Below are 14057 nucleotides of genomic sequence, written 5' to 3'. Positions count from 1 at the left end.
AACCTTTATGAGATTACACTCTTTGTATTACTGTCCCGTTCCATCATGAGAATGGGCAGCTCCCACATAAGGACCTCTCATATAAAGTTCATTCGCATGGCTCCCAGAATGAAGATGTGCATGTAGCCTAGCATGGTCAGGTCAGAGTCATAGATATCTTATAGCATGCTGCATCTAAAGTGATAATAAATAAACTTGCTATTTTAAGGTGCTGTGATTTGAAAAGTTATTTGTTATCACAGAAAGTCTGACTACTACAACCCTTTACATGATGTTTTGCATTAATTACTATTGCTATACCAGCTAAATAGGCTTCTGTAGTGGCTCAGTGGTAAAGAATCCACCAGATACTCAGGAGACACAAGAGACACATTTTCCACCCCTGGGTCAGGAAAAGCCCCTGGAAAAGGAAATGGCAATCCACTCCAGTATTCTTGTCTGGAGAACCCCATGGACAGAAGAGCCTGGTGAGCTACAGCCCATGGAGTCATAAGGAGTCAGACATAACTGAGTGACTGAGCATGCACATATCAGCTAAATTTACACCATAGGATATACACTTGTTCAAGTATGTATCTTCAGGTGATGTACAAATGGAAATAAAATATTCAGAATAAAAACTAAAGCCTTAAACTATAAAGATATTTAAACATATATGCATAGGTACTTTCATCTATTCTCCACTGATTTGATTACTAAATCATCGAATAATAAAAATATAATTATTGATGAAAATTATAGTTTTTTTCTGAACTCAAATTATTCTTGCTTTGCTTTCTGTAATTTAGCAAGTCAAATAGATTTGTATAACTGAAGAGCTACCTGTAGTATATTTTCTATTAGACATTAAAGAAATCCTCATTCTTTCTCCATCTCAGTCTCCCTCCACTTTCTTTCATTCTCTGTCTCTCCAAATAGAGCTAGAGATATCAAGTCTCTCCTTGACTTCAGACTATAGTTGCAAGCTACAGTAAACAAAAGATCATGGTACCATTGCTAAAACAGACATATAGATCAGTGGAACAGAACAGAGGGGCTAGCAATATAGCCAAACACTTGGTCAATTAATCTATGAGACAGATGTTGAAAATATACAATGGAGAATAGGCAATCTCTTCAATAAGTGATGCTGGGAAAACTGAATAGTTATCTGCAAAAACATGAAATAAGAATATTTTCCAATATCATGTACAAAAATAAAGTAAAAATGGTATAAAGATCTAAACATCAGACAAAGCATGGACCTCCTGGGTGAGACTTAGAAGACTCTTTGACATAAATCATAGCAATATTTCTTTTTTTACTTTCAATGTGTCTCCTAAGGCAAAGGAAAAAACAAAACAAAACAAAACAAAAGTAAAAACAAAACAAAACATGAAAAAATGCTCAACATCACTTATTAGCAGAGAAACGCAATTCAAAACCACAACAAGGTACCATTCCATGCCGGTCAGAATGGCTGCTATCCAAAAGTCTACAAGCAATAAATGCTGGAGAGGGTGTGGAGAAAAGGGAACTCTCTTACACTGTTGGTGGGAATGCAAACTAGTACAGCCACTATGGAGAACAGTGTGGAGATTCCTTTAAAAACTGGAAATAGAACTGCCATATGACCCAGCAATCCCACTGCTGGGCATACACACTGAGGAAACTAGAATTGAAAGAGACACGTGTACCCCAATGTTCATCACAGCACTGTGTATAATAGCCAAGACATGGAAGCAACTTAGATGTCTATCAGCAGATGAATGAATAAGAAAGCTATGGTACGTATACGCAATGGAGTATTACTCATTCATTAAAAAGAATATATTTGAATCAGTTCTAATGAGGTAGATGAAACTGGAACCTATTATACAGAGTGAAGTAAGCCAGAAAGAAAAACACCAATACAGTATACCAACGCATATATATGGAATTTAGAAAGATGGCAATGATAACCTTGTATGCGAGACAGCAAAAGAGACACAGATGTATAGAACAGTCTTTTGGACTCTGTGGGAGAGGGCGAGGGTGGGATGATTTGGGAGAATGGTATCGAAACACGTATAGTATCAAATGTGAAACGAATCGCCAGTCCAGATTTGATGCAGGATACAGGATGCTTGGGGCTGGTGCACTGGGATGACCCAGGGAGATGGTACAGGGAGGGAGGTGGGAGGGGGGTGCAGGATGGGGAACATGTGTACACCCGTGGCGGATTCATGTTGATGTTGGCAAAACCAATACAATATTATAAAGTAATTAACTTCCAATTAAAATAAATAAATTTTAAAAAAGAAAAAAAAGAAAATCTTAATGGAGTTCCTTTTTAATGGAGTCACAGTTATACGAAATAGACTGGAAAAAAAGAGTGCTAATTCAATATCAGAACTGCCTAAAATGAGAAGTGATATGTTATTTTAATTTCCTCAGTTCTCTTCACTTGGATTATTATATCAGTTTGTTGCTGCATAACAAGTTGCCCCAAGAGCAAATGGATACTAATGCCCTTATTATCATATAGGACTGTATGATGAGGCGATGTTCTGAGACAGGTTATCACTTCTTCATGGGTCTACTCTCAGGCTCTATTTCGTGTTTTAAAGGCTTCTCCATGATGTTGTGTGTGGTAGTAGTGCTCTTCTCTCTTGAGCCACTTTATGCCAATTTCTTCCTTTTATATATGTAGTAGTTGTTGAGTCACTCAGTCATGTCTGACTCTTTGCGACCCCATAGACTGCAGCATGCAGGCTTCCCTGTCCTTGATTATCTCCTGAAGTTTGCTCAAAGTCATGTCCATTGAGCTGTTGATGCCATCCAACCATCTCATCCTCTGTTGCCCCCTACTCTTCCTGCCTTCAGTCTTTCCCAGCATCAGGGTCTTTACCAATGAGTTGGCTTTTCACATCAGGTGGCCAAAGTATTGGAAATTCAGCTTCAGTCTGCACTTCCAATGAACACTCAGGGTTGATGTCCTTTAGGACTGACTGGTTTGATCTCCTTGCAGTCCAAGTGACTCTCAAGAGTTTTCCCCAGCACCAGTTTGAAAGCACCAATTCTTCGGCATTCTTTATGGTTCAACTTTCTTTGTGGTTCACCTTTCCTTATGGTTCACTCTCACATCCATCCATGGATACTGGAAAAACCATAGCTTTGACTATATGGACCTTTGTAGGTTAGTCTTTAATTTACAGAAAAAAAATTGGTTTGTCAAATGTTAACTGCTTTATTTTAATTTGACTGTTCTTATATCCGTATAGGACACTTTGTTTTCTTCCTTGGTAGAAGAGATATCTCCCAGTTTTAGGTGTGAATCAACTACATGGGATTTATTTACTACCTTGAATCATGCAAAACCAGAAGTTTTAAATTCTAAGTAATTCACTGAAGTATAATTACACACATTACACTGCAAGTTTTAAACTATACAATTTGTTAAATTTCAAAAATTAGCAGTACACACTACATGGTTCATTTTTTAGAGTTCAAAATGTGCACAAGCTTAATAGTAAACCTTTATTCAGGTGCATGCTGTAAGGAATAAATGAATGTTAGGTATATATTGATTTATTTTGATGAGTCCAAAGAAAGCATTCAAGAATAGTTAGTATGTGAATGTATGTATGTCTGTGCATTTGTGTATACCATTCTTTCAACTAAACACACTCACACATATGCATATATACATAGACTCATTCATCATCTCATCTACCACACTGAAAGAAAACCTGAGAGAGAGATTGAAGGGTATGACATTTGAATAAACAGAACCTAGAAGATTTAAAGTAGAATATATCATTTTAATTTGAATAAGGGATTAATTTTTTACTACCTTAAATTCCCAAAGCCTTTGAAGTCAGAACCACATTTACATTATATAACAAGAAATTCTCTATACCAGGTAATGGTATTGAATATCTCCAAATTAACTCTAATTTCTTTTATTGAAAAGGGATTTCAATATAGAATGACATGCCAAGGGTGAGTGATTTGAGAAGCTTAAACTCATTTCCTGGCAACAATATTTTCTTGGTTAAGTATCTGTATTAGATGCCTCCTGCTGCTGTAAGAAATTAACAGACTGACTTAAAAAACATTCTATCTTAAACCTCTAGAGGTCAGAAGCCTAAAATAGGTTTTTAATGGGCTTAAATCATGACATCTGGAGGGTTTGGATCTGTTAAGATGTTCCGGGTGAGAATGAACTCCTTCTTCTATTCCAGTTTCCAGGGGACATCTTCATACATTGGCTTATGATCCTTCCTCCATCTGCAGTGCCAGCAGCACAGCATGTTCAAATCTCTGACCCCAATTTTTCCTCTGTCTTCCACATTTAGAGGATCATTGTATTTACATCCCTGATAGCTCAGTTGGCAAAGGACCTGCCTGCAATGTAGGAGACCTGGGTTTGATCCCTGGGTTGGGAAGATCCCCTGGAGAAGGGAAAGGCTACTGACTCCAGAATTCTGGCCTGGGGAATTGGTTACAAAGAGTCAGAAAAGACTGAGCTACTTTCATTTTCAAGGTAGATAATCTGGGATAATCTTCTTATCTTAAATATATGACTAGTAATTTTATCCCATCTACTGTCTCAATTACCTTGTTATGTAACAAATATATTCCAAAGTTCTTTGGTTTAGGATATGAAATCTTTTGGAATCCCTGATGCTGCCTACCCTAAAATCTTCTTTTTTTCCCTTTTTAAAAATTATTTGGCCATGGCATGTCTTAGTTGAGGCATGCAGGATCTTTTTTTAGATATGGCATGAGAACTCTAAGTAGCATATGGGATCTAGTTCCCCAACTAGGGATTGATTCCTGGCTCCATGTGTCGGGTTAGCCACTGGGCCACCAGGGAGGATCTAAAGTCTTTTTAATATATATTTTATTTGATGTCACTCAAGAGCTATAATATTTTAGAGATCTGGAAACAATTATTATCACTTATGAAGTGGGTGAAAATGATTCTTTCAAAATTTATACATAAAAGACCCTTCATGGAGAAGACTAAAGCTATGTTAACTTGACTCTAACACAGGACCACTGCAACGATATCCAAACTGTGGTCCACAGAACAAGACCTGCAGCTTCAACACATAAGATTTTGCTACAAAGGCAGTCCCTGGGCCCTCTAGAGACCTGATGAGTCACTATGTGCATTTGAACCACAAACCTTGGTGACTTGTATGCGCAAAGAACCTATAGAAGTTCTGGTCTGAAGATAGATTTCCTTACTTTCTTACAGGCTTCCCTGGTGACTCAGATCGTATGGAATCCGCCTGCAACACAGGTGACCCTTTGATCCCTGGGTGGAGAAAATCCCCTGGAGAAGGAAATGGCAATCAACTCCAATATTCTTACCTGGGAAATCCCACTGACAGAAGAGCCTGGCTGGCTACAGTCCATGACATCACAAAGAGTCAGACACAACTGAGCAACTAAACACACACACATTCTCACTTTTGGCATTTGAGGCAGGAAAGGTACAGTGTGCTATCCTGCTGTATACTGGGGATTAGTAGCATCTTTTAGGCATTGTCAAATATCCCCAGGGACAAAATCATCTCTGATTGAGAATCACTGCCCAGAGTTTGAGAAGTGAAAGTATCTTGACCAATTCCAACCAAGATTCCATCCCTTGCTTCGTTTATACCTTTAAGCAGAACATTAAATCCCTCAGTACCATTTCTGCAGTGTTGAATGGAGTTTTTATACATTCTAACTCATAGAACACACAGTTGTCAAGATGAAACTTGACAGTCCCTGTAATGTTCTAAACTAGTGTTACAGAACAACATCTAAATATATCTTTTATAATTTTAATGTTGTATAATGAGGGGTAAATGACAGATGTTACTATCAGTAGGAAATCCTTATTGCCTTTATAAAACTTTCTGTAAACCAAAGATTTTAATATTCAAGTTTTACATTAAAGAAGTGGAGTTAGCCCCCATTTTGAAGAGAGAAAAATTAATTCTCAGATATTTCAGGGGTTGTATTGCAACCACTAATCAAAGCAATCAAGACCCTAAGGACCTAGTCAAGACATATGCCCATATGAGAAAATTTGAACTCAGGGATGTAATGAGGTTCTGGGAGGCTTAGCCTTTTGGAAGCAGAAGAGTTAAATGAGAAGGGGTGATAAAAATTGAATTCACCTAACTTATAATGCAGTCTCTTAGGAACAGAGAATCAGCAGGAAAAAATTCCATTCTGTCCAGACCAATATCTCCCAGGAAAACCATGTATATAGAGGTTGGAGTGACAAGAGGAAACATGCCTAATGAGCTGACACAGGAAGCTATAAATATCTCCTCTGCTGCAGTTTCTCAGCCTATGCCGCTGTGGTTGGATAGTACATGGTCTTAGCTTTTACAGTCCTAAATCTGGCTGAGAGACCAATGCTGTTGTCTTGTTTAGGGACAAACTTTGGTCTCCATCACCAATTATTTAGGGGGTGGGGGATTTTGATCTTCACAGGGAAAACTTCCATGCAGAGTTTCCAAGCAGGTGAGTCTGAGAGCGCCACAGATACTTCGGGAGAGGATCAGAGAGGAGGGAAGCCAGGAATGTGTACCTGAGGTCACCTGAGGACCAATCTAGCATAGCCCTGAGGTCAGAGATCATTGTGGCTGTTTGCTGGCTTTCCAAGTAAACATTGTGCTTGGAAACAAGAGTGTCGCTTTTAACAATTAAATCATGCTAGTGGAAGCCCAATAGAAGAAGGAATGGGAGGCCTAAACTGCTACCAGTAAAAGTAGAACATGAGCCCAGGAATCTTGTTGATTAACAGGAGTGGACAAATAAGGTATTACCCCGAGGGTCAGACAATTAGGTAAGGGCATTTCTTTTTATTGTAAGACAGGATATATTAGATTCTGTTTTCACATGGAGGAGAAAGATCTAAACTGAAGACTGTTTGCAAATATACCCTTGCAATATCTGTGAATGAAACCTACATATTACAGTATCTTTTTTCATGGTGGGTATTCACACAAGAAAAAAAAAAGAATGCAGTTACACAGGTGAAAAGATGTATGTCAAGAGGTTTACTTTTCAATTATTTTATTACCAGTGAGGCTGAATATATTTGTGGATTTGTTAGGCATTGAGTGTTTCTCTACTGAAAAATATCTCTGTAACTTTTATTTTACATAGTGGTGTCAGAGTACTATTATTCCTTTTTAAAATTTAATTCTTTGAAAGAAAGAATAGCTTTTTATTTTCTTTTTTAAATATAAATTTATTTATTTTAATTGGATGTTAATTACTTTACAATATTGTATTGGTTTTGCCATACATCAACATGAATTTTTTTAAACAAAACACTGAACATCATTTAGTTCTTTTATATATGTATAGATATATCTGTGGGGATTGTATAAGCATTCATACATTTTTTTTGGTCAAATCTGTCAGTCAAATCTGTCAAATATAGCATCCTCTTCATCACTTTTAAGAGAGAATTTGGGTAATTTGACACTGTGGCTCAGTTGGTAATGAATCTGCCTGTAATGCAGGAGACCAGAGTTCCATCCCTAGGAAGGGAAAATCCCCTGGAGAAGGATATGGCAATCCACTCATTATTCTTGCCTGGAGAATTCCATGGACAGAGTAGCTTGGTGGGCTACTGTCTGTTCATGGGGTCTTAAAGAATCAGACACAACTGAGAGACTTTCACTTTCTTTCACTTCCTTTTTCTGACACATAATAACATATGAGTTACATGCATTCAGCATGTTGATTCAGTATTTGTTTATATCACTAAATGATCACTACAGTACATCTAGTTAACATCTGTCACCACACATAGTTCCAATTTATTTCTTGTGAGGAGAAATTGTCATATCTGCTGTCTCTTAGCAACTTTCAGATATGCTATAAATTATTATGAAAATATGTGGAGTTTGTTAATTTAAAACTGCTTCCCAACCAAGGGTAATTATGTCCTCCAGGGGACACTTAGCAATATGAGTAGACATTTTTCACTATCACACTGATGAATGGTAGATGATGGGCAAAGATACTTCTAAACATCCTACAGTGTACAGGGCAGAGCCCACCACAGAGAATGGTCTGCCAGAGAGTGTCCAGTAGTGCAAAGGTGGAGGAACTCTGAGTTAAAGAATATTGGTGCTTCCACAATCAAGAGCTGTCACTGGTAGTTTCCAAAATGTTCTCCACATCACATTTTTGCTAGTGAAATTACAGAACTCCCCTTATGTCTGTGATATCTGTTTAGAAGTTTCAACCTCAATCTACAATAAGTGTTTTCACCAGGCTGAGAGTTGTGAATGAGACTTCCTGGTGATTTTTAAACTATTAGTCACTTTGAGTAAAGATTCATATATTTGATCAGCATGTCAATTTTTATTATCATACATCTATGTATTTTACACCTATTTCTCAACAGTTAGCTGCATTTTCAATAATGCTGACAAATTATTGGTTCTGCAATTCACTTTTGGTTGGGTGTTTTAACCATAAAAATGTTAAGTTTCATAGAGTTAAATCTTTCTCCTTACTTCTGATTTTCTCACCTTAATTATGATAGTCTTCCCACCTATTGATTTTATGTGTAGTTTTTTATATGTTCATCTAAAGTAGACTATTTTGGGGATCTTTGGTCCCCCCCTTTTTTTTGCAGATTAATTACTTTACAATATTGTATTGGTTTTGCCATACATCAACATGAATCCGCCATAGGTATACACGTGTTTCCCTTTTAAAAACTGTATTTGTGCACTAAATTTTTATTCTCAGAAATTAAATGCAAACTTTCATTTAAAAAATAAATGAATAAAAGATGTGCTATATCAGGAACCACTTCATTTTCTTCCAGGTAGTCAGCAATTTATGCCAAATTTTATTCAACGATCTGAACTTTTCCAATCAAATTGAAATATGGTGCTCCTATAGGATAGTGTTCATATCTAAGGGGACCTAATTCCTAATCATTCAACAAATAATAGCAAAGCATCTGCTATGTGCCAAAATTTCTGGGTAACTTATATGTTATATTCTCCTGAGTCAAAGTCTTTTCTTAATTATTACTTAATGTTGTAATTGTCCAATGACTGTTATTATATATCATGTTTCAGTTTTGATGTTCCACTCAGTTTTATTTAATACAATTATGCAAAATCACCCTTTATTTTTACTGTTTTAGCTATTCTTTTTATTCCATAATTTCTAACTTTCTTAAGTGCATTTTAAAATAAATGTACATATATTCACATATCTTTAGGAAAAATGAGTGAACAATGCAATTGAAGTCTCTATTGATATTGCATTATGGTGACAGAGTTGCAGTACAGTAGACTAAAATGGCTTCCCTGGTGGCTCAGACAGTAAAAAATTTACCTGCAATGCAGGAGACCTGGCTTTGATTCCTGGGTTAGGAAGATCCCTTGGAGGAGGGCATAGCAACCCACTCCAGTATTCTTGTCTGAAGAGTCCCAATGGACAGAGGAGCCTGGTGAGTTACAGTCCATGGGGTTGCAAAGAGTCAGATACAACTCAGTGACTAAGCACAGCACAGCACAGACTACAACATAGTGTCCTCAGGTTTAAATTATGCAAATACATTTATCCAGAATAACAATGAATTTTCATTTATAAGGCTTTATAAGTATGGTATGGAAAGACCTTTGCATGTTGGACAAAGACCAGAACAAGAATTAAATTGTGCCCACTGGATTTATTAAAGAAAAAATTAGGCACAAGAATAATAAATAAAATATCTCCCATAAGAAAATAGACAGGTCTTTCTTCATTCAGTATCAGATCACAGAAATATAATTTGTAAAATAATATGAAAAACACTCAGGAGAAACAAATCTTCTATTGATTAATATAACACACACAGAAAATTTCCATTTTCCATGTTTCCATTTTGATTTCTTAGTTTACTCCCTTTGGTTGTTTTTCTCTTGGGGTATTAAATCTGTATGTTTTTTCACATTACATATGTATTACTGTTTCTGTCATTGGCAAAAATATTTTTCTTTATGATTTTACCTGGGCATTAAGGATATGTAGCTGAATTTGCAATGTTCCCAAACAAAGAAAATTTTTATTAGTCACATTTTCTCAGGGACACTGGAGCTCATTAGATCTTTTCCCTTCATTTTATCCATCTGTCCCTAATACTTTTTATATTTCTTTAAGTACTGGATGGTTGTCATTGCTCAGTTAACAACTTGTCTCCAATTCTTTGTGACTCCATCATGCCAGGCTTCCTTGTCCCTCAACATCTCCTGGAGTTTGCCCCAATTCATGTCCATTGAATCAGTGATGCCATCCAACTATTTCATCCTCTTTTGCCCCCTTTTCCTTATGCTCTCAATCTTTCCGAGTATCAGGGTCTTTTCCAATGAGTTGGCTATTTGCATCGGGTGGCCCAAACAGAAAGGAACCTCAAGTTTATTGCTTCCTTGGAAATTTATGAAGTGGAATTTCTAGGTACCTTTTAAAAATTATTTAGAAGAAACTTAATCTGATCGGACCAGCTTGAGTTGTCACCACTGATGGCCTAAGGAAGGTGGTTCTGGATGAGAAAATCATGACAGTAACACAGTCCAGGAAGCTACGATGTGTCTGTGCCTTGTGGAGTGAGAGCAGTTCTTAAAGCAGAAGCACCCAGTCATATATTAAAGTGACATAATAAGGTGAGAGAGGCCAGAACTCAGTGAACAGGTGGTACTAAGAAGAAGATCTCCTTCAATTCACAGGGTGCCTTTGCAACTAAATTTCTGAAGTGCTGGGAACAACATGGAAGGAGGGATTCTCTGTGGAGTGAGGGTTCAGCTGTAGCAGGGAGACCATGTTTTTCCTTAGCTTCCCTGACGCCATCTCTAATCACTCTGCCTCTTGCTATTCCTTTGCCTTACTGGCTTCCTTGTTTGCATTTGAACAGGCGGAACCAGCATCTTCCTCCGATCCTTTGTAGTGGCAGCTCCCTCTTCCAGGAACACACTTCTCCTGGTATCACACTGGATGCTTTGCTCTCTTTCTTGATGTCTCTTCAAACAACCCTTTTTTTACAGACCTTGCCTGAACACTCAGTGCAAAATAACTCCTATTACTACTCTCTCCTTTGTATCTGGTTTTATTTTCTTCATAACATCTGTCACCTTCTGACATTTTTTAAAATATAAATTTATTTATTTTAATATCATCTATCTCCATTCTTGGAATGTGGAGATTTGTTTTTCTGCATCCCTCTTTGTCCTTGGGACATGTTGGCTCTCAATACATGTTTCTCAAAGGCACGAAAGAGTTTCTCATTAAAACTGTAAAGTGAAAGTGTTAGTAGCTCAGTCGTGTCTGATTCTTTGTGACTCCATGAACTGTAGCCTGCCAGGATCCTCTGTCCATGGAATTCTCCAGGCAAGAATATTGGAGTCGGTAGGCATCCTTTTTGCCAGGGGATCTTCCTGACCCAGGGATCGAAACCCTTGTAAATTTACTGAGAATGGGACAATAAAAATTCTAGTCAGAGTTGAAATGAGGTATATCTTCAAGAAAAATTCATATATATGCAACATATTAACATTAATTTCTTGCCTGCAAAATAGAAATTATAGTATTTCAGCTATTTCAGGTATGCCCATTTAAGTGAAAACTAATCATGTTGCTTTTTTTTTTTCTCCCAATAGTCACATTTGCCATATGGAACTGGAGAACAATACACAAATTTCAGAATTTCTTCTTCTGGAATTTTCAGAGGAATCAGAACTGCAGCCCCTCATATTTGCGATTTTCCTCTCCATGTACCTGATCACTCTGTTTGGAAATCTGCTTATCATCCTGCTTGTCAGCTCAGACTCCCACCTCCACACCCCCATGTACTTCTTCCTCTCCAACCTGTCCTTTGTAGATGTCTGTTTCACCTCCACCACCATCCCAAAGATGCTGTGGAACATCCAGACACATAGCAAAGTTATCACCTATGAAGCTTGTGTCACCCAGATGTATTTTTACATATTCTTTGCAGGATTAGATGACATTCTCCTGGCTGTGATGGCCTATGATCGGTACATGGCCATTTGCCAACCCCTGCAGTACATGGTCATCATGAGCCTCCAGCTCTGTGGACTGCTGGTGCTTCTGTCCTGGATAATGAATATCATGTATTCCTTGTTACACAGTTTGATGGTGTTGCGACTGTCCTTCTGTTCAGACTTGGAAATCCACCACTTTTTCTGTGAACTCAACCAGGTGATACAACTTGCTTGTTCTGACACTTTTCTCAATAACATAGTGATCTATTTTTCAACTGCTCTCTTTGGTGGTGGTCCTTTTGCTGGCATAATCTACTCTTACTTTAAAATAGTTTCATCCATAAATGGAATCTCATCAGCTCAGGGGAAGTATAAAGCATTTTCCACCTGTGCATCTCACCTCTCAGTTGTCTCCTTATTTTATTGTACAGTCTTAGGAGTATACCTTAGCCCTGCTGTTATACACAGCTCACACACAAGTGCAACAGCCTCAGTGATGTACACTGTGGTCATGCCCATGCTGAATCCCTTCATCTACAGTCTGAGGAACAAAGACATAAAGAAGTCTCTGAAGAGATTCTATTTGGGGATGCCAGGTATAAAATTGCCAGTTACATGAAGGAAATGAATGTTTTCTCAATCACATGACTCAAAGACTTGGAAGCAGATATTGCAATGCTTTGATCTTTGTAGAATAAAAATTACTTCTATTTATTTCCTCAGATTTCCCTTTTATTTTGATTCAGCTTCTCTATGCAAATTTTAGTAACTGTCTTTAAGTTTTTTCATCAGCTTGATATTCAGACAGTATATACTGTTTCCTACTTCAAAATTATCCTAACTTTAGAGTAGAAATGTTTGGAAATCCCATTCTTCTGGTGGTTCATCACAGATGTATTAAGAATAATTGCTTCTCAAAATGGTGATACCCTAGGGGGTGGGATGAAGGGGTGGGAGGGATACATATAGTTACGTCTGATTCCTGTTGTTGTAAGGCAGAAACCAACACAACATTGTAAAGCAATTATCCTCCTATTAAAAAAATTAATTAATTTTAAAAACTCATATGACACCCTAAGTAATTTTCATTTGTCTTCCTGAAAGAATCATGAACACTCTGCTGAATAACCAAAAAATCACAGAAGAAATCAAAAAAGAAATTAAAATATGCATAGAAAAGAATGAAAATGAAAACACAATAGCCCCAAACCTGTGGGACACTGTAAAATAGTGCTAAGGGGAAGGTTCATAGCAATACAGGCATACCTCAAGAAACAAGAAAAAAGTCAAATAAATAACCTAACTCTACACCTAAAGCAATAGAAAAGGAAGAAATGAAGAAACCCAGGGTTAGTAGAAGGAAAGAAATCTTAAAAATTAAGGCAGAAATAAATGCAAAAGAAACAAAGGAGACCATAGCAAAAATCAACAAAGCCAAAAGCTGGTTCTTTGAAAGGATACATAAAATTAACAAACCATTAGCCAGACTCATCAAGAAACAAAGGAGGAAATATCGAATCAATAAAATTAGAAATGAAAATGGAGAGATCACAACAGACAACACAGAAATACAAAGGATCATAAGAGACTACTATCAGCAATTATATGCCAACAAAATGGACAACGTGGAAGAAATGGAGAAATTCTTAGAAAAGTACAACTTTCCAAAATGGAATCAGGAAGAAATAGAAAATCTTAACAGACCCATCGCAAGCACAGAAATTGAAGCTGTAATCAGAAATCTTCCAGCAAATAAAAGCCCAGGTCCAGGCGCCTTCACAGCTGAATTCTACCAAAAATTTTGAGAAGAGCTAACACCTATCCTACTCAAACTCTTCCAGAAAATTGCAGAGGTAGTTAAACTTCCAAACTCATTCTATGAGACCACCATCACCCTAATACCAAAACCTGACAAAGATGCCACAGAAAAAGAAAACTACAGGCCAATATCACTGATGAGCATAGATGCAAAAATCCTTAACAAAATTCTAGCAATCAGAATCCAACAACACATTACAAAGATCATACACCATGACCAAGTGGGCCTTATCCCAAGGGATGCAAGAATTC

At 37.2% G+C, this 14057-nt stretch overlaps 1 protein-coding gene and 1 long non-coding RNA gene across 2 annotated transcripts in view; one reads left to right on the top strand and one right to left on the bottom strand.

The window, feature by feature from the left end:
- LOC132659866 (uncharacterized) overlaps nt 1-14057 on the bottom strand; it is a 995695-nt gene that overhangs the window by 174317 nt on the left and 807321 nt on the right. The window lies entirely within an intron of this gene.
- Nucleotides 11656-12606, top strand: LOC101113756 (olfactory receptor-like protein OLF4). The gene has a single exon (XM_004009230.3). The coding sequence runs from the start codon at nt 11656-11658 to the stop codon at nt 12604-12606; it is 951 nt and encodes a 316-aa protein (XP_004009279.3).

Source organism: Ovis aries, chromosome 5, assembly GCF_016772045.2.
Source record: "Ovis aries strain OAR_USU_Benz2616 breed Rambouillet chromosome 5, ARS-UI_Ramb_v3.0, whole genome shotgun sequence".
Taxonomy (NCBI): Eukaryota; Metazoa; Chordata; class Mammalia; order Artiodactyla; family Bovidae; genus Ovis; species Ovis aries.
Note: the sequence above shows the minus strand (reverse complement) of the source record. Positions and strands in the feature narration are given on the sequence as shown.

Excerpts from the sequence above, each read along its gene's own strand:
- LOC101113756 (XM_004009230.3), top strand. The coding sequence starts at position 11,656 with ATGGAACTGGAGAACAATACACAAATTTCAGAATTTCTTCTTCTGGAA.